Source organism: Haliotis rufescens, unplaced genomic scaffold (genome assembly GCF_023055435.1).
Source record: "Haliotis rufescens isolate VD_foot unplaced genomic scaffold, xgHalRufe1.0.p SCAF_10, whole genome shotgun sequence".
Taxonomy (NCBI): domain Eukaryota; kingdom Metazoa; phylum Mollusca; class Gastropoda; order Lepetellida; family Haliotidae; genus Haliotis; species Haliotis rufescens.
In genome coordinates this window covers 44,513,812-44,538,290 of record NW_025963780.1, presented here as the reverse complement: position 1 = coordinate 44,538,290, position 24,479 = coordinate 44,513,812, and the positions used below count along the sequence as shown (strand labels likewise).

At 40.2% G+C, this 24,479-nt stretch overlaps 1 protein-coding gene across 2 annotated transcripts in view; it reads right to left on the bottom strand.

Annotated features, from left to right (window-relative positions):
- The window catches only part of LOC124121821 (ATP-binding cassette sub-family B member 6-like), a 40,577-nt gene extending 30,801 nt beyond the window's left edge, over window positions 1-9,776 (bottom strand). Inside the window, exons 1-2 of one of the 2 annotated variants that reach the window (XM_048391313.1) lie at window positions 9,646-9,776; window positions 1,040-1,589 (exon numbers count right to left, since the gene is read on the bottom strand). In XM_048391313.1, coding sequence (XP_048247270.1) covers window positions 1,040-1,533 — 494 coding nt within the window. In that variant the 5' untranslated portion in view covers window positions 1,534-1,589; window positions 9,646-9,776. Of the gene's footprint in view, window positions 1-1,039; window positions 1,590-9,088; window positions 9,417-9,645 lie in introns of those variants that run through there. The other variant, XM_048391310.1, reaches the window with a different exon arrangement.
- Between the last annotated feature and the right edge of the window lie 14,703 nt (window positions 9,777-24,479).

The following is a 24,479-nucleotide window of genomic DNA, read 5'->3' as shown; positions in this document are numbered from 1 at the left end:
ACCACAACTACTCACCCATCTGTGTACCACCCCTACTCATCCATCTGTGTACCACAACGACTCACCCATCCGTGTTCCACCACTACTCATCCATCCGTCCACCACCACTACTCACCCATCCATGAACCACCCCTACTCATCCATCCATGTACCAACCCCACTACTCATCCATGTACCACCACTACTCATCCATCCATGTACCACCACTACTCACCCATTCATGTACCACCCTTACCCATCAATGTACCACCCCTACTCATCCATCCATGTACCACCACTACTCATCCATCCATGTACTGCCATCACTCATCCATCCATGTACCACCACTACTCACCCATCCATGAACCACCCCTACTCATCCATCCATGAACCACCCCTACTCACCCATCCATGTACCACCACTACTCATCCATGTACCACCACCACTACCCATCCATCCATGTACCTTCACCACTACTCATCCATCCATGTACCACCACTAATCACCCATCCATGTACCACCAGTACTCACCCATCAATGCACCACCACTACTCACCCATCCATGTACCACCACTACTCACCCATCCATGTACCACCACCACTACTCATCCATCCATGTACCACCACCACTACTCATCCATGTACCACCACTACTCGCCCATCCATGTACCACCACTACTCAGCCATCCATGTACCACCACTACTCCCCCATCAATGTACCACCACTACTCAGCCATCCATGTACCACCACTACTCACTCATCCATGTACAACCACTACTCGCCCATCCATGTACCACCACTACTCAGCCATCCATGTACCACCACTACTCGCCCATCCATGTGCCACCACTACTCAGCCATCCGTGTACCACCACTACTCGCCCATCCATGTACCACCACTACTCGCCCATCCATGTACCACCACTACTCAGCCATCCATGTACCACCACTACTCGCCCATCCATGTACCACCACTACTCACCCATCCATGTACCACCACTACTCACTCACCCATGTACCACCACTACTCAGCCATCCATGTACCACCACTACTCACCTATCCATGTACCACCACCATTTGTGACTCCACCATGAGACAAAAGCAAGGTTCTCCCTGACAAACGCCAAACACCAGAACAGGAGCAACACCAGTCCATGGCCTCTCGTTGGTATCGATGGCAAGGCGTAGTTCCTCTCCAGGCTCATCAGTCTAAGGGAGATAATCCATGCAACCAACAGTAGCATCGCCGTCAGAATCTCGTAGCCATACAACTGCTGTCCAAGGGAGGTGTCCTGCACAATCATGTGTAGCAGAGTCTCACTAGCCATGAGGACCGTGATAATGATTTGTACAATGTACCATCCCGACCAGGGGATGCGGCGAGGCTGGATGAGAGTGGCGTACCGCCCGTAGAAGAAACACTGAGTAAAACCACATATTATTATGATGACAAACAGAACACCAGCGGACATGGAGTCGAAGAAACATTGGTTAATCCCCTCGTCCACCCAGACGGACGTCCACAGCGTGTTGTTCTCACAGAGCAACATCTTGACTGGCCTCACACACAAGGAGGATGACACTGGTAGATTGCTGGTCTATATATCTGGAAGTAGAACAACACATGACAGAGAAAACTGATGAGATTTGACGTCAAGGCTGAGAGTGATCTCCCTTTGTACTTCAGTCCCAACAAACTCAATTTCTCGTTACAGGGTTAAAAAAAGACAAAGTATTGACCATGTACCACACTGAAGAGTCCCAAATACCCTCTAAATAGACTCCGGAATCCCGAGTACCAAAAGAAGGTTGACAGCTTCGTAAGTTGCACTGCCCCACACACTCACTCACACAACCAACCCACTTTCAGACCAATTAGGAAGTAGTTTTAATAAGCACATGCGCCTAACATGACCTTAACCGAAAATTCAAGTAACAGTCTGTATTTTCTTGTCTTTAATTCAGATCTCTTTAACAGGAAACAGAAACGAAGAAGGAGCGCCTAATGTTTTATACAAAAGGTTTTGTTTCATCAATGGTTTGAACATGTTCACAAATGCTTGATCTCTGAAAATATCATTAAATTGAGTCTTTCATTACCATATTAAACTTTTTAATCCAATTAAATTCAAGGAACTTCAAAATTTAGAATGGATTCTATCATGTCTATAGCATTTATCACATGGTTCAAATCCCTTTTTGAAAATTACATGTCGACCCCAATGAAATTAACAAAATAATATGTTAGTTCTATCAAAATACACAAGCATCATGAAATTCACACACCCATTCACCCCACTCTCTGTGTCAAAAACTTTTGAGGCTACATTGTCAAACTTGACTCGAAGCATAATTTTCAGTCGATTTTAGTGTAATAATATTGATAAATATTTCCAAGCTTACTAAACATAACTCAGGCTTCAGACCAATGGCTAAAGTCGCAGATTGCACTCTGCATGTTACTATAGTAACCACTAATACAGATTATTTACTGACATCAACATTACCTGATTACAAGGCAAAACCAGTTCATTTGCTGTTTTACATATTCTAAAGACCATTGTGCCGTGTGTGCTGGGAACTGAGGAGTGTTAATTTAGACTTAAAAATATGGTTAAACTTAAAATAGTGAGTGAGTAAGTTGGGTTTAACGCCACTTTAAACAGTATTCCAGTTATATCACTGCGTGTCAGATTTTTGTGGGAGGAAAGCCCAAAGTGATGCAGGTCTCGGACGTTTACCACTTCGGTGAAACCCATGAGCACGGGTATGTTGCTGACAAACCTAGAAACATAATCAGGGTGAACCGGGATTCAATCCCACAATCATAGGTTTCTCTGGCGTGCCCAAGGGACGCAACTCTGCACAACGAATCGCAGCGCCTTTGGACGACTGGGCCACCCGTGCCCCCTAAACTTAAAATAACGATATATACTAACAAGAAGATGTCACAAAAAGAGAGCATTCTCTCGTGACACATTCATCATGTTGAGGGCGAGGCCGGAATGTAAACCAGTAAAGAAATTGGTTAAGAAAAAAATCCTATCTTGTTAGTGTCAATTTCTGTTACTGCCAGCAATCTCACGCCTCATAAGTGCAACAGCCCCAGGCTTGACCTGCTTCCCCTACCCGTAAAGAGTTCTCTCCCCTGTCTCCTTCTGCTTCACACGTATATTTAACATCATAATACATCTCAGATGCACTCAGCATTGCTCAGTAGTCCCCTCTGTATTTGTGATTCTGTGGTTGCAGAATATTTTCAGAAGTGCCCCCTTGGTGTAGAAATGTACCTTTCTGGCACAAAATCTTTTTTTGTGCAGAAGTTGTGCTGAATTTTGCATTTTTCAAAAAAAAATTAAAAAACACTGCAGATTTTTAACATGCATGTCTCAGGCTTTAAATGTGTAAAAGTAGCACAGGAATACTCAAATGAACAGTCATAATTTGAATTGTGCATTGTATCAATCAAATCTTTCCAAATAATTATTTGAAGTGTTTGTTATATGGAAAACAAAATCAATTTACAAACAAACTTTTTAACATTATACATTTTAAGAAATAGTTAAAAGAAATCAATATCCAGAATCTGTTTTGAAGTGAAGTTACCTTTCTTATTGTAAATTACTGAAAATGCATGTCTGCATGTTTACACTAGTCCACACTATTCTTAGAATGGATGGGTTTATCAGAAAAATGCTTAAAACACATGTGCAAAACTACAAAATTCACAAAAAACAAGCTTAAAAGTTTGCAAAATTGTGTGCAGAATTATCAAAAATTGTTGGCAGAATTTATAAAAATAAGCTTGCAAAATTTGATTTTTGGGTTGCGGAATACAGTGGGGACTGACTGAGCAATATTCCAGAGATAAGAGGTAAGATAAAGAATATCTTTTACATCAGAGTGGCACACATACATGAACATGTGTATTGTAAATTAGAATAGTAACCATAGTTACATGTTACTAAGTTCACAATGGTTACACAGGGTGACAAAAAACAAAGCTAAGCATCATACATAATAAAAAAAGGAGGAATTTTAAAAATTGATGATGTACAACAGAAAACAGTTTCCTAATTAAATAAAAAAGACATTTTAGACCTTTGGAATTTATAAATGAAAACAAGGAAATGACGTCCGGATGGTAAAAGTGAATAACAAGGATATAAAAAGTGAAAACGATCATCTAACATTCTACCAGCTGAGCTAGAAACCTGGTTAGTATACAGCTCATCTGTGGATTCGAACTGACATCCTGAGTTTTTGCCTCCCATATAAATGTTTTACTAGAGTTTGGTGTTGTTCTGCAGTGAGAGGGATCCATACCAGCACTGAATACACTAGATATACACAGACTGAATACAACTTTCATAAAACAATTACACACAGTAAACTACGGTTATAACAAACTCAAAGGTCGCACTAATTTTAGTCCGTTATATTCGTCGTTAATTCTACGCTTTTCGACCGTCAGACAGCTTTTATCAAGTCATGTGACATCATGTTTCTCCATAAATAACAAAAGTGTGCACTGTACATGTACAGAATATATCCACTGCAATCACTGTGTTACTGTTGTTAATTGAGGGTGTAATTTTAGGACAAGGTGTAAGTACTTAAGAGTAAATCAATTGCCTTCAATTGTTTATTGCCGCTTTGAACATCACCGTTTAGCTTATCCGTCAGTTCGTTATCAGTGTGTTCATTATAAACGTAGTTTACTGTTTATAACAGAACAGTCATCATTATAATATGATGTCAGTCTAACAATAGTCTGGACCAGGCAAACGAGTGACATGTTATGAACAACATGAGGTACAATGACACTGCCGTATAATCAACCAAGTCCCACCCTTCAACAATGTATAAACACAGATGGCTGGGGACATGTTCTATCCATGACTGCCTCGGAAACAAAAACATAGCATAGATCCAGAGGGTGTTACAGGGGGGTCCGGGAAGAGTGAAATGACGACATATTGAAGTTCTTTATCCTAGATGATTGTGAAGTGTATATGAATGATTCATCAATGGGACAGTCATATAATACATTATGATTATCATTAGTAAGATAATCTAAATATCATCATGTGATACGATGACATCAAGTTCAAGCCCAAGAAAGCATGACAAATTACACATAACAAAGGTATTAGTGAGGTATTAAGGCAACTAAAGCTTAGAGCTTCAAAGATCAATGTTGTGCGTACAATTAATGGTTTGTCACCACACAAATTTGAACAATTGTGACATGCACTTGATTCATGTAGACAAATGTTGGGATGCATATTTCAATAATAGTTTTCACTGGTGCAACACTACCATTTTCACTGTAATAAGCGCCCTTGGCCCTTAGAGGGGTGCATATAGAAACCATACACTACTACATGCTGTTTTTATCTTCAGTGATCCAGGGAAAGTGAACAAACTTACAGGGCAATATTACACCCCTTCTGTGCCGCCGTCTTCTGGAAAATATAGGTAATATTATATATAACTAGGGCAGGTATGATACCCCAACTGTGCGATCCAATAGTATCACGATATCTTGTTCACGATCCAATACGTATCTCGATAATTGCATGTGCTCTTATCTCTGGTGCATAAGGAAACTTTTTCATTGACAGGAAAGTCAACTACCTGGCACACTGACGATTTACAGTTGGCAGTGTCAAGTACGGCGCAATGAGAAAAAATATTTACTTCTTCACTACTAATTAGCGTTTGGTGTAACAGCCATTAAAGTGAACAATTAAGGTATGAATCGATATTTTTTGCATAGTGTGCCTCTGTGATCGATACTTGTATCGGGAAGTAAAATATCACGATCCAATGATGCATTGTTGTATCGTTCCATCACTATAATATACCCAAGAAAATATGGATTAGCATGAAAATTTTCAGTCTCAGTAAGGGGTGCTTGGAAAGATTACATCTAGAATTTTTTCGGGGGTAATTGCAGTGGGGCGCTGATTGGACCGGGTTGCTTATTGAATCAGGGCGCTTAATACAGCGAATGCGGTATGACATATATCAAATGTAAGGAATCTCCTGTTTCTCGAAGGCTAGTAATTTGGATCCCTCTAATTTCCCAGAAATGCTGTCTTAGTGTTCAACATTAGATTGTCAATCCATTGTGGTTTGATTGAGATTTGAAACCAGTTCATGAATACTTTTTCCCAGCTCAACATTTCCTGTTTCTCGGTCACACACCTGACAAATGTTTTCATTGTATTTGCAGTGGTAGAAACTAACAGTTTTAGTCCACTAGTCCTTATAATGATAACATATAGCAAAACCAATAAAAACTAGAAAGTGTTTTTACTCGTAAAAACATATGTCTCCCCCCACTCCCCTAACCCCCATTCATTCGTTTACTTCACGTTAAACCCCATCTCTTCATTCCCACCCTCCATTACTAAATAACAGAGACAAAAATAGAACTCCTAGAAATTTCAAACTACTAATGGGCACCACTTCAGTGCTGGGTTAATGTGTATACAAAGTTTCGCGAAAAAATATTAAACGGTTTCTGAGTTATGGTCCGGAAACCAAGCTTACCCCCATTCAGAGTCTATGTTCAAGTTATCTCCATGGAAACGAGAAAAAATAAAAATGTCAAAAATCTCTAAATAGCAAAAGGCACCACTTCAGTGCTGGGTTAATGTGTATACAAAGTTTCGCGAAAAAATATTAAACGGTTTCCGAGTTATGGTCCGGAAACCAAGCTTACCCCGCCAACGCCGACGGGAACCATGTCAAAAACAATATGTCTCCCTCCATTCTGGGGGAGACATAATGACAAATTTCTACTGGTCCTTATGATACCTTAACCAATGGGCAATTTGGCAAGATCAACAGGACTAGTGTCAATTTCTAGCGCTGGTATTTGGCAATGGTGACCCAGCCAGGGATTTATGTACACCTGCCTGAGGCCGATATTCAGTCAAATCTGCAGTAAATGTCTTCAAAAATTCCAAATAGGAATTATATATGTCCCAATTCATGTAATTACCAATAACTAATTTTATGGCTTTATAGAGGTATCCTGTATTTATCTGGTAACAAGACCAATAAAGACAAAAGAGGTCTTAACATGTTAATGCAATCTCATAATACAATGTTAAAATCCCTAAGAATTTAAGAAAGTAATGCGTTCATACACTCCTCATTTTGAAAAAAATAATGATTTTTTTCCAAATTGTCTGTCAGAGGCTCTTAATTTGAATCCAAGATAATTCCCTGCAAGGTAAACCTCCAGTTTCAATCTGATCAATTGTCAATCAACAACACAAACAAATGATGGCACACTAGGAAAACATTTTAGGTAAAATGCAGACTGTCAACACGCAAACACTGCTATTTGCTGCATTACTGTCGATGTGGGTGAAATATAAATCCATTTTAACGTATTCGACGTAATAAGCGCCCCGCTCTAATAAGCGCCCACGCTAATATACTGGCTAGTGAACAATCCCAATAAGCACCCTTTCCGATTGATAAATGTACACAAGGCTATTTATTCGTGCATAATACGCTTGTTATATGCACCCTTAATTATGGGCAATTAAATTCTGGAAAAATATATCTGTCGTTTATAAATGTTTCAACCACGAAATTTACGTTCTTTGAACTCTGTTGTTTTTCACCAAAAAAATATTCTAATAAGCACCCCCTTATTCTAATTTTGAGAGCGCCCTGGGTGCTTATTATGTCTAATACGGTAAGTCCATTTCTGGAGTGACTCTACATTGATGGAATATTGCTAAAAGCAGAGTCAAAACCATTCTCGCTCACTTATAAATCACATATTTTATTTCCAATTCCTTCAATTTGGGAACCAATACCATCAATAAATACTTTTTTACCTTTATAGATCCAATGCATTAGATATGTTAGATATTACTCCTTTTTTAACAATATTAATAGTGTATGCATGGAGACAAAATATCCTTCCTCAGGTTCATAATGATTCTGTATACAACAGATGTCACCTTTTTAGAAGAGATGTGGAAAACATAATCATTTTGATGACAAAAACATGATTTATTTACAGCATTGTCCAGAGAGTATTGTTAAACAGTTGGTCTCATCCGTTGAACTATGGTTTACATCTGTACAATCTATATCATGTACATCAGTACAACTACCTTATAAAGTAACAGCCATTCGTAAGGTTAGTTGGTTGGTGTGTTGTTTAAAGCTGCATTCAGCAATATTCCAGCTATATGATGGCGGTCTGTAAATAATCGAGTCTGATCCAGACAATCCAGTGATTAATATCATGAGCATTGATCCACGCAATTGGGATCAATGACATGCATCAACCAAGTCAGCGGGCCTGACCACCCGATCCTGTTAGTCACCTCTTACGACAAGCATAGCCGCCTTTAACGGCAAGCATGGGTTGCTGAAGACCTAACTAAGGAATAGGAACCTGTTATATCCTACAATATCAGTACTGATATGATGACATGGTGTCTGTATGGTGATGTTTTCTCATGTCATCCCTATATGCTGAATGGACTGGTCTTCTATCCTCAACTACATGATTGACATTTTCATAATCTTGTCCTATAAACAAATTGTTAGAAATAAGAAATTGGGTATACCAAGTTTATTGTTTTTAGGGCTATGTAATTACCAGGATTACGACCATAAATACATCACCTACAGTAAAAATATGACAAGTTGCCAAATTTTAAAATAAAATAATCCAAATATTTGTGATAAGTACATATATAGAATCTAATGTTTTATGCAAGTTACATATGATTTATAAATAACAAACAAACTACCTATAGGCCTTATTCAAATTAGAGTGAGTGAGTATGGTTTTACGCCGCTTTTAGCAATATTCCAGCAATATCACGGAGGGGGACACCAGAAATGGGCTTCACACATTATACCCATGTCGGGATTCGAACCTGGGTCTTCGGTGTCAGGAGGGAACACTTTATCTACTAGGCTACCCGACCGCCTCTAATTCAAATTAGAAGAGAACTGGTAGAACTTTTTTTTTCAAACCTATTAAACACACGTAAAACAAAGAATGAATATATGCCTTATATTTTTAACATCATGGTATCAAAACAACCTAGTTACCACACACATCCAACGATCCAGCGTCTACGTCCAGTAACCAGGGCTAACAAGACTGTCCGATTGGCAATTGGACACTTGATGGTGTAAGTCGGGCAGTGTTGTAAAGGTTGACCTTTCTCAGAGACAAGACGTGCTGTCCAACACTTCCTCGATTAGATACAGTGTCCCACTGCTTATCTTCAGTCTGCAAACCGTGACTTTGCATTTTTTTCTATTCGCTGCCGTAGAATCCAAGTCGACTCTTCCAGAAAATGACCGCACTTTGGCAAACTTCAATAACGAACCCACGCGGCACGCAAAGCTTACATAACTTCAACCACCATGTTGACATTGTCCATACACAAAGATAAAACTTGAAACGTAAAATGTACACGAGTTATATAAGTGAAGGCGAACGCCCTGATTTGTTGAACAGTGTCAAAATTAGCCCGGATTAGGTTAGTAGTACGCCCTCGATATTCTGAACTAACAGAATCGTTGTTCGATCGTAACCTGGTATTGATAACAGAAAATAAGGTAAACAGAAGCCAAGTTGAGAATGAGAGAAATAAACTTACAATTTCAGCGTAGCTTCAGAGCTCTGTCATTATACACAAAACAAGATCTTCTGCTGTGTGCCAGTCTCTGATACAGCACGAACGCAGTCACCGGTTTGTTTTCCCCGCAGGCTGTTGCACATGGTTGTCCCCCTTAGATTAAATTATTTAGAGTTACGACCCTTTGAATTCTTTGCACCAAGCTCCTTCCCAGCGCGTAACACCTTCGTTTGCTGCCAGGAGCTTGGTTTCATATCAGCCACTTTCCCGGAGAAGACAGACAAGACAAGACACACGTTTTTTCCAGAAATAAAGTTATTGTATTTGAAAAATATATATCTACAAAATAAAAAGAACAATGCAACAGAGCTGGGTCAATATAGATTTGCTAATTATTCTAGACTTGAGTTCGATTAATTTAAAGTCTGAGACAGACTATGCATGACACCTTTATTACCAGGTTCCGGGTATTGTTGTAAGGGAGTATTAGCCTAGACTTGCATTTAGTCCTAGAAATATAGCTATCATATTAAAATAAAATATCTAAAAAAACAAAAACAAATTCAAATGTAGCCCAGAACAATGCTTAATTTCTGGACTGCGGCAATCAAGACTTGCTCAATCATTCTAGACTCGAGTTGGAATCCTTTTTAAATTTATTCTCCAGGGTCATGGAGACTAGACTTTGCCCATCTTCCCTTCACATTCGGCCTGTCCCGGAATGTCACCAGCTGATCACGATCTGAGTCAGCAATGTACTTCCACTTCATCAATCAATATCGTCTTCCATCTTAAGGGGCGGTGGGGTAGTGTCGTGGTTATAGCGTCCGCCCGTCGCGATTCCCGACATGGGTACAATGTTTGAAGCCCATTTCTTGTGTCCCCTGCCGTGATATTGCTGGAATATTGCTAAGAGCGGCGTAAAACAATACTCACCATCTCCTACATCTAGAACAATTTGGTATCATGTTGATTAGAATATGCTTTGTTATTAATGAACAACTTTAATCTATTCAATAAACGTTTCAAGAATCCGATATCCATATGCTATGGTACCGGAAATCTGCGTATAAATTAAAAAACGTTTTAAGCCCTATGTAGGCTTAAATTGAATCAAAGTATTGGATGGTATCCCTTACCAGATATAGTCATAGAGAGTAACAAGATGTTAACGCATGTTGAATTTGAGACAGTTACAACCAGAGGGATTTGTTAAGTAATAGTTACCGTATTTTCTCTATTAGACGCCGTGCATCCAATACACGTTGACCTCTAATTGACGCCGGGTCTTGCGCTTTGTCGAAAACATAGAAGCCGGGGCTCTACTAGACGCCGTGTCTCTAATACTGTGATATGTTAGAGATTCATAATGACCGTTTCCAGTAAATGTCCCCTTTGAATGATTGTAGAATTTTGGATTCGGTAAGGAAGTGAGTTGCCACTGTGTCAGCACTAAAGAGAAGACACCGGGCCACTAATAGACGTGGTCCTCTTCTAGGCGCCGGTCTAACTGCTGGCGTCAAATAGAGGAAATACAGTACCAACCAAGACAGAGGTATTCAAGTTCGATAGACACTCGAGTACGTGCAGAAGCGTACGCGGATGTGTACAATGGACGTGCTCTACCAACAACGTATTGATAAAGATTTCCACATTTACACGGCACACTGTAGCCGTGAAGATCCAGGTTAGAATTGATCTTCAGCAACCCATGCTTGTCCCCCGTGAAGATCCAGGTTAGAATTGATCTTCTGCAACCCATGTTTGTCATAAGAGGCGACTAACGGTATCGGTTGGTCAGGATCGCTGACTTGATTGATGCATGTCATCGTATCCCAATTGCATAGATCGATGCTCATGCTGTCAATCACTGGATTGTCTGTCCAGACTCGATTATTTACAGGGTGAGTGAGTATGGTTTTACGCCGCTTTTAGTAATATCCCAGCAACTCCAGAAATGGGCTCACAGATTATTTACACACCGCCATCACAAAGCTGGTATAATGTTGAGGACGGCAACGAACCACAAACAAAAATGGAAGAAAACCCCAAGCTCACTGTACATGAGGGGCTAATGATTATATTGAGAAGCACGAAATCTTCGTGAACACAAACTGGCAAAATTCTTGTCATATCAAGGTATATCTGATCCTATGAAAGGGAAGTATCATTTAAAACGAGCATATAAATTTACAAACATAATTATTTTCCCCAGAATATCAAAATGTCTGTCCCCTTAGTAGACGAATCTTTCACTTTTGCACATTGTGTTACTTTTCCATTTAATCGTGTTCGTGACGTAGACCATGTCGTAATTGCATGACACGCGGTCTCGCGTGAGTTCGCGCGATCGGTGGTACATGTTCGTGATCGGTATGTAAACAGTATGTACATGATGAATGTATCATAACGGGATCTCTCAGTGCGCAAAGAACGATTCCATATCAGTGTGGGTGTTGGGAGGAACACCCAAATGAATATATGTAGTTACACCTTATCATTAATTTGACTTCGTTAAGGATCCGCAAACCTTACAAATCGAAAATGTGGTAAAAAATACAAGTACAATTGCACGTTATTTTTACGCTACAGACAGTAAAATAGTTTTGACAGTAATAATGAGCTCAAAACATTTGGCATCGACTGAAATGCTGACATAATAAAACACTGTCTTGAATGAATTTAATTTATTTGGAAACCGATAGAGACATTTATAAGTCATAATTCAAGTAATTAAATTACATGATCAGTGAGACCAGACATGTTTTTAAAATTCCAACTTCCGACTCAATTCAAATCTCAAAGCCCCTAAAAACTTTTCAAAGCATTTTTTTACCCTACCCTCAAAATCTTTCAGTTATAAAATCCACTAATGTCGCTGTTAAATTTTTCGTCAATAACGTGACTACATTTAAGTACGAAAACAGGGCAATCGTTTACTTTGAAATATCAAGAAACCCAATACCCTTCACACCATCACGTTAGTTTTCAAGACACAATACGCAATGCGTGTTTTGGTGTTGTGGCGTGTAAGATTGTGCGTGAGCGACGCTAAAATTCTGCACGGAGGTCTGATAACAGGTTGTGATTCCGCAAGAGTCCCATCTGTACTGGCATCGGTATTACGATTAGTCAACCCCACGAGGAGCGAAACTGTACCTTTCAGCTCGGAGACGGAAGATGCATTCATTTATCCAAAAGTGTTACTAATAAACTTTTTACTAAAAGCATATAAATTAATGTAATAAAGACTATATTGTCATTGCGTTTTTGAATACCATTTCATCAGGAGAAACTGTCGCCCTTACAATGTGTGAGTAATTAAGTTGTTTTAATGATTTGGCATACACGTCAAGACATTTCTTTTAAGACCGTCTTTTACTTTATGCATTTTTTAACAACGTATTTTAACTATATTTTAACTATTCGAGATAAAACCTAAATTCCCAAATATATTTTATGAACAAACAAGAAATTATAATCACCTTAGCAGAGGATATAAATTTATATGAATGAGAGAATGCACTAAGAAAATATTTTTATCGTACCGAAATACTTCGAAAACGCATGTTCGAAATTTTGTAGTAATTGACAAAATGGCCACAAATATATAATTAAGGTGTTCTGTGTATTGAGGCATGATATAATCAAACACAATAATGTCATTTTGTCACATAGCCACCATGCATTGTCCTGCGAGTAAAACTATACCGCTAAAATCGTTTTCTGTTCCCCAGAATTAAAGTTCATATGCGTTTTGATTGTGTGTCAGTATATTTATTGATACTCTTCATTATGAAATAACACCAACCCTGATCCAAAGCGCCGACACTTGCTGTGTCAAGTTAAAGATATTTATTGCACGTAAGGCCTCCCTCTCATATACAAAAGAGTTACAAATAAGAAGTTTTTCATATTTGGATATATACTCATCTTTAACAATTTGTTTCTGGGGGAAATTACATTTTTAACATATATAGACAGTTTTAATATGACAGTATCATCTTTTGAAGAAAAAAGAGAAATAAAAGCAGGTACAGGATAATTTGCCAGATAGCGTTCTGGTATAAACGTGTTTCTTATATCAAAATAATAAGGACATACAAAAGTAAAATGAATTTAATTTTGTATAGCTGAATGACATAATGGGAAGAACCTCTTCGCATTTTCAGTGGGAATTTTTCTGCCTTCATTTATCATGAGATCTAACAATCCGAGCCTAAATTGAATAAATGGACGTCGAAGGGTTCTTGATGTTAAGGGGCACGGGTGGCCCAGTCGTCTAAGGCGCCGCGATTCGCTGTGCAGAGTTGCGTCCCTTGGGCACGCCAGAAACCTATGATTGTGGGTTCGAATCCCGGTTCGCCCCGATTATGTTTCTAGGTTTGTCAGCACCATACCCGTGCTCGTGGGTTTCACCGAAGTGGTAAACGTCTGAGACCTGCATCACTTCGGGCTTTCCTCCCACATTAAGCTGACACGCCGCGATATAACTGGAATACTGTTAAAAGCGGCGTTAAACCCAACTCACTCACTCACTCTTGATGTTAATGTAGATAAGTATTTGTTTGGTTGAATAAGACTCTTAAAAGTTCTATACAAGTCATACCTTGAACTGTTTTCAAGAGTGGAATGCCATTCCTGGTAGAAAATATTTATAGATTGTTCACGAAATTGTTTCAAGAAGAGTTTAAGATCACCAACTGTTTGATTTAACCATACAAAACCGTAGCCATGAGATAACAAAAGGTTTCTAATATGTGATGCTCATGTTACTTTGCCCATGTCGTCTAAATATACAAGCATATTATAAGCAAGTTTGGAGATTCGGCGTTCATGCATTCCAAGAATATTAAACCACTATTTCAAGCATCTAATTTGGGAGTTGTATATTTGGATGTATAACGGGTATCTGCCTCGCTCGCTATAGACCATACAATTGGGTGTTGATGGACCAACGGATAAGAATTTTATACAGGCTCAAAGATGTAGCTTTTCGAGACAATCGGAAAGCTGACATTCCCATACTTCTGTTCCATATAACAGGATTGGTTGGGTTTGGGCATCAAATAATTTAAAAATATATTCGTTGTAAAAGCACATATGCGAGACAGACATTACATTGATTAAGGCCTTCGTTGCACGTGGCATTAAGTCCGAGACACTTTTCTTGACGTTTATTGTGTGGGTAAACATTACACCAAGATATGTATAATGGCTCAGAACATGAACACATTTACCATAGAAAAAGCATCTTTCATTCAGTGACACCTGACCTCCTCTTCTGAAAATGACAATATTTGTTTTATCATAGTTAACTGATGACACATTGTATCGTGTATCGCGTCAATTATAACAATGTCATTTGTTTTATCATAGTTAACTGATGACACATTGTATCGTGTATCGCGTCAATTATAACATTTGTTTTATCATAGTTAACTGATAACACATTGTATCGTGTATCGCGTCAATTATAACATTTGTTTTATCATAGTTAACTGATAACACATTGTATCGTGTATCGTGTCAATTATAACATTTGTTTTATCATAGTTAACTGATAACACATTGTATCGTGTATCGCGTCAATTATAACATTTGTTTTATCATAGTTAACTGATGACACATTGTATCGTGTATCGCGTCAATTATAATATTTGTTTTATCATAGTTAACTGATGACACATTGTATCGTGTATCGCGTCGATTATAATATTTGTTTTATCATAGTTAACTGATAACACATTGTATCGTGTCAATTATAACATTTGTTTTATCATAGTTAACTGATAACACATTGTATCGTGTATCGTGTCAATTATAACATTTGTTTTATCATAGTTAACTGATAACACATTGTATCGTGTATCGCGTCAATTATAACATTTGTTTTATCATAGTTAACTGATGACACATTGTATCGTGTATCGCGTCGATTATAATATTTGTTTTATCATAGTTAACTGATGACACATTGTATCGTGTATCGCGTCAATTATAATAATTTGTTTTATCATAGTTAACTGATAACACATTGTATCGTGTATCGCGTCAATTATAATAATTTGTTTTATCATAGTTAACTGATAACACATTGTATCGTGTATCGCGTCAATTATAATATTTGTTTTATCATAGTTAACTGATGACACATTGTATCGTGTATCGCGTCGATTATAATATTTGTTTTATCATAGTTAACTGATGACACATTGTATCGTGTATCGCGTCAATTATAATAATTTGTCATCGATTTTTGTAAGACACAGTTTGTTTTTCACAAGAGGCAAACTATTTTTGTGCCATATTTGTTTTTAAATCCCAAGTTTTGAAAACATGACTCAGTGATTGGTTGCAGTCGGTACCTTCTACGTGGTCATTCCATGCATCGTGGTGGTGATGTCGCCGACCAGTGGTCATGTCGTCAACGAGTGTCAACCCTGTCGTCCCCGCCCCCTGGCCGTCAACAGACTCAGCCTGTCTACACACATGGCAAACTTCCTGCGCTCACTGGGGAACACACAGAGCCTTTTGAATGACACGCTTCGCGAATTCGTATGTCTGTCAAAGAAATACAAATACCACATCAAAACATTTTCATTTTATGTTAACTGATCTGACATTTATACATGTAGCAATGTACACGTTCTTGGACACAAGTAGTTTAACGGTAAATTCACCGTCAATACTTCACTGGTGTCCTTAGCACTGTTCCTCCACCTGGGCCCACTTGCACAAAGCCATCTTAGCGCTAAGATCATCGTAACTCCCATACTTTAGCATAGGCTTACAATAGTCTTAGCGCTAAGATCGTTTTGTGCAAGATGGCCCAGGAACGTACCGTATACAAACAAAGCATCCACGTTTTGACGATGCAGTAAAGTAAATATATATATATATATATATATATATATATATATATATATATACTCTTCAAAATAGGAAACGCAAAGCCAGATTTGTGTGAGGTAGGAAAATACATTTATACGAGGAACCGTACAAGATATTGAGCCAAAATGTTGTGTGGACAGAACACTTGGTGATTGTTGTCATCTCAGTTATCGGTACATAGGAAAAGTCCAAGGTGAAGGTCAGCCACCATCAATAACGCGTATGCCCCCCGTTGGAAACGATAGCAGCCTGACATCTCCTGCCCATGGAAGAGACGAGAACATGTTCAAATATTCGAAATACTACCTGAAAACATCTACAATCAACCTTTTTTTAAACATTTTAGCCTTACCTTTGATAAAAGTGTTCTTCTAAATCATAAAAACGCATTCGCTGAAATGAACGAAGTCTTTTTCTTAACAACTTTTCTAAAACATTTCCTAATGCTCATTTCTCAAATTGTGCGCATGTTCGCTGGAGATCCTGTATGCTGTATTCTAGGTGTCCCGTCATGGCCGGGAAGACAGCGCGGAGCAGTTCCTGTCATACGCCAGATTGGACGTGAACCCTTTCCAACCCGGAAGCAATAAACTGGTAACATGGCATCTCCAATTGTAAATACAACATGAGTGAGTGAGTGAGTATGGTTTTTACGCCGCTTTTAGCAATATTCTAGCAATACCACGGCGGGGAACACCAGAAATGGGCTTCACACATTGCACCCATGTAGAGATTCGAACCCAGGTATTCCGCGTGACGAGGGAACACTTTATCCACTGGGCTACCCGACCGCCCCAAATACAACGTGAACATAATAATATAAGATATAATAATATCAGAGATATATTGTGTTAATAACCATTCAGGCCAAGTTTACACGGATGCGATCAAGGATAGACATGGTTTTGGTTTGCACTGTGGAATTTGAATGTGCTTTCAAGAAGAAATACCTCTGACTTAACTTCAAACGTTACATATTAACAGCAGTAATTTAGAAAGTTTGCCCTTTCGGTTTTCTTTGAGATTCCAGGCGATGGGGTAGCCCAGTGGTTAAAGCGTTCGCTCGTCACGCAGAAGGTCCGGGTTCGATTCCCCACATAGGTACAATGTTAAAACCCATTACTAGTGTCCTCGGTCGTGATATTGCTGGAATATTACTAAAGCGGCCTAAAACCATACTCACTCATTCTTTGAGATTCAGTCTCATTAGATTAAATCGTTTATACCGATACGATGCCTCACTGCGCGACGACCCAAACCCACCGTCATTCGCAACCACTCGTATCTTTCCGAGACAAGCAGCTGGTTACGGAAAAAGGCGAGTGTAATTTGCTTCGCTACTTTCGTCACCACTCGGCCCTTTCCGTAACCTACAAGATGCTATTCGGCTTGTCCGTGAATAACACGAGTTGGTCACGAATGGCTTCGATAGGAAGTCGCGTCAGGTGACTTTCTCAATCTCATCAATATCATATCTAAGTTCTCGCTGCCGCTAAACAAAGATCTGAGGACATCCCATTACGGGTCACGTCAGAACGACCTTTCGCAAACTTTGACCGACCACTGAAATGACTAACAAGAAGTCGACATCAGCCAATTTAGAAAGCAGCTTTCTCGAGCATTTCGACACTCGTTTCAACCTGGCGACTTCCATTTCAGACTACGCTTAAAAAATATGTTGACACAGTTCTCGATTAAAATTTTGAAAACTGAACAAACGAACATTCCAGAATGTCTAAAATATGGTTGCGATTGTATGGCAGTGCTTCCCACGTACTGTGCAACGCCTCCTCCGTTCAAATGTTTCTCCCACGGAAGCGAGAGATAGACGATAATTTTGACGGAATCATTCGTACGGACTGTAGCTTTCGTTCGGAATACCCAGCGCTAACGTTTTCGAGGTTGCATGACTAGAAAACACATTCCGTCACTTTCATGATCTGGTAAGCGACGCTTTGATTGGTCGGATGAAAGGTCGTTCTGACGTGGCCCGTAATGGGATGTCCTCAGATCCTTGTTAAGCGATAGCGAGAACTGAGATCTGATTTTAATGAGATTGGTGACTTTCTAATCACCCAAACAATTTCTCGATTCTTTATTTTTACATCAAACACACTCTTCCCTCACTAATCATTTTTCAATACTGGCACAGGTGGACGACCTTGAGTCATCGTACAGAGCTCTGACCGGCGTCATCGTCAACCTCACGCTCGTCCACCACGTCAGCATCAGTTGGGGCTTCCCCCGCTCCTTCAACCACGCCCACTTCCGGGTCCCCCTCTGCCAGCTGTGGAAATCACTGGCGAGTCTGGGACACGATCCCCCGGGCTCCGTCTGTCTGAGAAACATCCCCGACGGCGTGGACACAGGCCACAACACCGCAGTCGACTACATCTACATCACCTACAAGCGGGCTATTCACACCGTTCAGGTGATTAGGGACTATTTTCCTGCCCCGAGAGCACACTGTTGACTGTAACACACACCAATAACCTCATAACCGACCACATCACCGTATATCACCTTTCCTGTCCTTGGCTATTATCCAGATAAAGAACCACCTCTGGGGTCTAGTGGTAGAGTTTCCGCCCACAGAGCGGAAGGTCCGGGGTTCGATCCCCGGCCGCGTCATACCAAAAGACTTCAAAAGATGTACTTGTTGTTACCCTGTCTGGCGCTCGGCATTAAGGGCTAAAACAAGGACTGGTCGGTCGAGTCAGTATACTGTGTCTGAGTGGGGTATTCATGTTAAACTGCGGCATGGTATCTCAGTGGGCTAGCACTAATAAATCGGCATCAGTCCGGACTAGTACAAGCAGCCACACGTGCATGTATTATAAGTGCAATAATCTTGGACGCAACGTTAAACACCATTTCACCTCCATGTTATAGACTGTTAGTTCTTTTTACATTTTTAATCACTTGATAAATATTCAGAATCTGGAAAGAAAGGGAGTTAAATTCCAGTTTTTACATTTTAATTATCACCGATCTTTTTAATCATTCTTTCCAAACATATGACATATTGTTTCTTGTATGACTATGGTAAGTGAAATATGACCAATGACCGACACAATATTTGGCCATTTTTAAGCGAGACGGAGCCACTGCAAGCGTGGTTGATTTGATCCATGTTGAATAAAAAGAAATTTACATTCGTGTCACATTTCATAAAAATGCTTATCGAAAAGTTTGAATCTGAATATTTTTGGTCGCCATTCTATCTCATTTATTTTTTTAAGAAGTGAAAAAAACATGTAACTGACTATATGTATTTGTTTTATTTCGACCACCGACACAGGGTTTCAGATTATTAATCCACTCAACAAAACAAAAACTTAAAGACTTAAGCTTGAAAGATACTAATTAAGACACTCACAGAGTGTTTGTTATGAAGTGGTTAATGTAGTAGTGGTAGTGGTAGTAGTAGCAGTAGTAAGATGGTAGTAGTAGTAGTAGTAAGGTAGTAGTAGTAGTAGTAGTAGTAGTAGTAGTAGTAGTAGCAGTAGCAGTAATAGTAGTTGTAGATGTTGCGCCAGCAGTGGCAGTAGTAGAAGTTGTAGCAGCAGCAGCAGCAGCAGCAGCAGCAGAAGTAGTAGTATTCGCCCTTGCTTATGTATCAAGAATTCCTGTTTATCTGTTCACTTTCTTTATTTACCTGCTCACTTTTGTGACTACTGTGCGTATTAGTTTTTGAAAATAAACCCAGAGTATTTCATATTGACAAATGCTTTTCGCTTCAATATGATTGAGACTTTCATCGAATGCCTTAAAAACCAAAACACTCGGAACTAGACAAGGTGCTTAAGGCAATCAACGGCACACCTATACAGGACACGGTGGAGTTGCGTCCCTTCATTGTACCAGGATCCGTAGCTTGTTCTGATAGAACGACGTTCGTGCTTGCCAGTGGTAAATCTCTTCGCCTTGCCTCACCTGGGTTTTCCTTCCACATCCACGTTCCATTTCCAGTTGTATGGCGCTTGTCCATGCTGGATATCATGCTTAAAGCTTGCAGATATACTCCCCGGGGAGTATACAACCAATGTTGCCTGTGAGGCGCCATCTTCCCTAGACAAGTGAGTTAACTGACTATAAAAGTCCAGTTTCCACCCTTGCCGAACTAGGCTGGTATTATGGAGTTACATTTTGGCTGGACTAACGAGTCTCTGCATAGTCCAATCAAAATCGCGCACCGAAATCGAAATCCGGTTCGTAAAGTCTCATGCAGATTTCGGTCGACTGCAGGATTTGCAAAGCATGTGCACCGCTAACTTGTTGTCAACAGATATTTTCTAAATCTTTTCATGTTTTTAATCAAGGTGCTCACGTGATTTGATGCACTTCGCAATGTAAGACTCGTTTTAATCACAATATAGATCTTGATTATCGATCAGATCGTCTTGACTTGGCGCCACCGTTTTGTTTGAAGCAAATGCAAGTGATACGAGAGGTTGAATCTGATTGGTCAATAGGAGAGGCATAGAAAGGACATAACTCGTAATAGCCACTGGTGGCGCTACGATCGAGCCCAGGAATTCCAGCCAAGTTCGGCAAGGGTGGAAACTGGACTTTTAAAGTCAGTTAACTCCCTTGCCTCGGGAAGATGGTGAGGCGCTGGAGGGTTAACAGGCGCCATCTATTGCATCCTACCGGGTACCAATTGGAGTTATCTTTAACTACAAGACAGATATGCATTATACATTTTCACCTAGCACATGAAAAAATAGTCTTGAGGGGCTTGAATCAAACTTGCTGGGACTTATTTACATAGCTTAACCCCACTTTAAAACACCTCGATATTAAAAGACAGCCATGCTAAACGTGGCCGGGAGACTTTGGCCAATCTAACATTTTAAGGACGCTTCCATAGCTGTGGTTGACTCGCCCTTTTGGAATCCTTTCATGGTGCGTAGATTAACAATATATGAACGTTCCTCGGTTTCGGAGACTATAGTCATCTGCCAGTGGGTGAAGTATGGGCGTTACCTTTGGCCTGAATGACCGATGGGTACCAGAGGTCAAGAACTGTCGTTTTCTCAAAATAGACTGACCCATGGGAGGGCCAAGCGTGAGCTCCCTTCGCCATAAGGGCTCAGTCACACATTCGGGATTTTTATTGCCGGCCTTGATAGGACCATTCCCGATTGAAATTTGTCATAGGTCTGATCAAGTGATCCTTTGATTCGTTGCGGGAAACTCACAAACAATCAGAGATTGTTCAGAAAGTGTTCCGATTCAGCCGTTCCCAGCCGAATTGGTCCCGACTCTCCCGTTCTCAATTCGAATCTGATCCGATTTGTATCTTCCGCATGGTAAAAAACGACCGAATCTGTCGCGACAGCGTCCCGATTCTCCGGAATGCGATCCGACAGAGATCAGACAGTGACCGGACAGTGAACCGACAAAGACGGTTCGCAATCGGCAAGATCTGGACGCAATCTGGACTTAACTGACAAGAATCGGCAATAACAATTCATGCCCGTTACACGACATCGTCCCGTTCCACAGGACACCGTCCAGACAACACAGGGCATTTTTACGACTTTGTTCCGATACAGCAGAATCCGTCACGACATAGTCACGATTGTAATCCGACAAGACAAAATCGCCTGAGTTTCCCCGAATGTAACGGGACGCATCACACTGTCGGGAGTGCTTGGCCGACCTCTCTAGACCTTTCCCGATACGACTGCGTTCAGACAATGATAGGACATTCCAGATCATTGAGGATAGGAATCCGACTATTTCACTTTTCGTGTCGTAGTGCTGTCTGATCTCAAACGGGAGCCATAATCGGCACTGTGTGAACCTGGCCTAAGACGGACACACACAGTCAATGTGTAAAATGACTGAAATGTTCACTTTGGCAGATTTCTCAGTCAATTTCTAATATGACAGAAATGTTATGGGGTATTACGAATTGCCAGAGTGAATCACATTTTACATTTGACTTGAGATTTTACGAGCGCATCAAAATCAGATCTCGCAAGTCTCCATAGAAACTTGTCTGAATCACCTGGAACGTGACTTGCCTTCGCCCCGTGTGAAACCAGAGACGGTTGGTTCAGAGATTAACATACCGTGCGTGTCACGGTAATTTGATGAGCTGTGTGATTGTAAACTAGACAAAAGGGACATGCAAATAACGATTGCATAAACTGCCTGTACACATTGCCGGATGTTCGTCAAGTTGGGTAAACTTGCGTAACGCTGCCGAACAGAAAAAACATCGCACGCACCTGCTGTCCGTCATCTGCTGTGACCGGCGCCATCCTCCCCAGCACGTCACCTGGCAGTGGTGGGGGTTGACGGATGGGGGACGATAGACAGGAGCGGTGGGGAGAAGTGTCGTGTGGGATGGGATTTGGAGGGTTGGGATTCAAAGGAGCTGGCGGTCTTTATTGACCGTTGCGATATTCGTAAGGAGTGTGGAAGTTTTTGAGCCCATGTTGTAATGGTTGTCTTATTTCTTTAATAAAGACACGTCAGTTTTAAAAACATTGACTAGAAGTAACCATACAATAGATTCTCCAAATACCATTGTCGATGTCGTCTTTCTAACCGTTTGTGGAGTGAGTTGATGTAAGTGTGTGTGTTCCTCAAAATAAGATTAACCATTTGTTGTGTATTTTGCGGTTTAAAAAAAATTACAACTGTTCCGTAACGTTTTTTCTGCTAAGAAACATCTGTGCCCGGACAACTAAAACCATTATCATAGATAATAGAAACAAACAAAACAAAATAAACCCGTTTATGTCATGATATTCAACTTCACATGGTGTAGATCCTGTATGAATTCGAGGTTAATTAAAATATTAAGGTGTCCAATGAATTTGCATTAGTTTATATAAATTCCTAATGGTTAAAGCGTTCGTTCGTCACGCTGAAGACCCGGGCTCGATTCCCGACATGGGTACAATGTGTGAATACCATTTCTGGTGACCCCCGCCGTGATATTGCTGAACCATTTCTAAAAGCGGCGTAAAACCATACTCACTCACTCACTTATGTAAATTCCTAGTTATCCAAGAGAAGATGATGTACGCGCAGTTTGCAATTTGAAGTGACCATTATTTGAATACATTTCCTTCATTCCGATTACCTTTAAATGATGCTCATCTCACGGTAAAGGAAATACTAGTAGTATTACTTTGGAGGATTTTTTCCAAAACTCGAACGGTAGGCAATTCCAAATACCGATTCGCTAAAAGTACATTGAGAAATACAGCTTCGCTGTTCCTAAATTGTCTAAATCGACTGTGGCCATATATAGTGGACATAAACCCAGAAAACCACGACAAACATAAGTATACGATACTTCATCAGCGCCGACACACCCATTGTGCCATGTTAGCTGCCACAATGCTTTACTTGTGGACGAATTTAATATTGTTTGCATTTATTTGAGGTACTCGTACTCGGTGTGTATTCCTGCAGCGGATTTACAGAAAGTGTTTACATCCATTTTTATTTTTATACGTCCACAAATGCAAACAAATATTGAAGTCTATTCCTATAAACTAATAACTCAACAATGATAAACTTCACAGGCCGCTTATGTACTCATTAACATAGAAAAGTGAGCGAGTGGGTTGGGCTTAACGCCGCTTTTAACAGTATTCCAGTCATATCACGGCGTGTCAGCTTAATGTAGGAGGAAAGCACAAAGAGATGCAGGTCTCAGACGTTTACCACTTCAGTGAAACCCACGAGCACGGGTATGGTGCTGTCAAACCTAGAAACATAATCGGGGCGAGCCGGGATTCGAACCTACAGTCACAGGATTCTGGCGTGCCCAAGGGACGCAACTCTGCACAGCGAATTGCGGCGCCTTAGCCCGTGCCCCCTTTAATAGAAAACTGTAGACAACCAAACGAAATCAGTGGCACCAGTCGGCGCAATCACGGAACACAATCCCCGCTCACTCAATTATCAAGCAATCAGGAAACGGTAAAGAA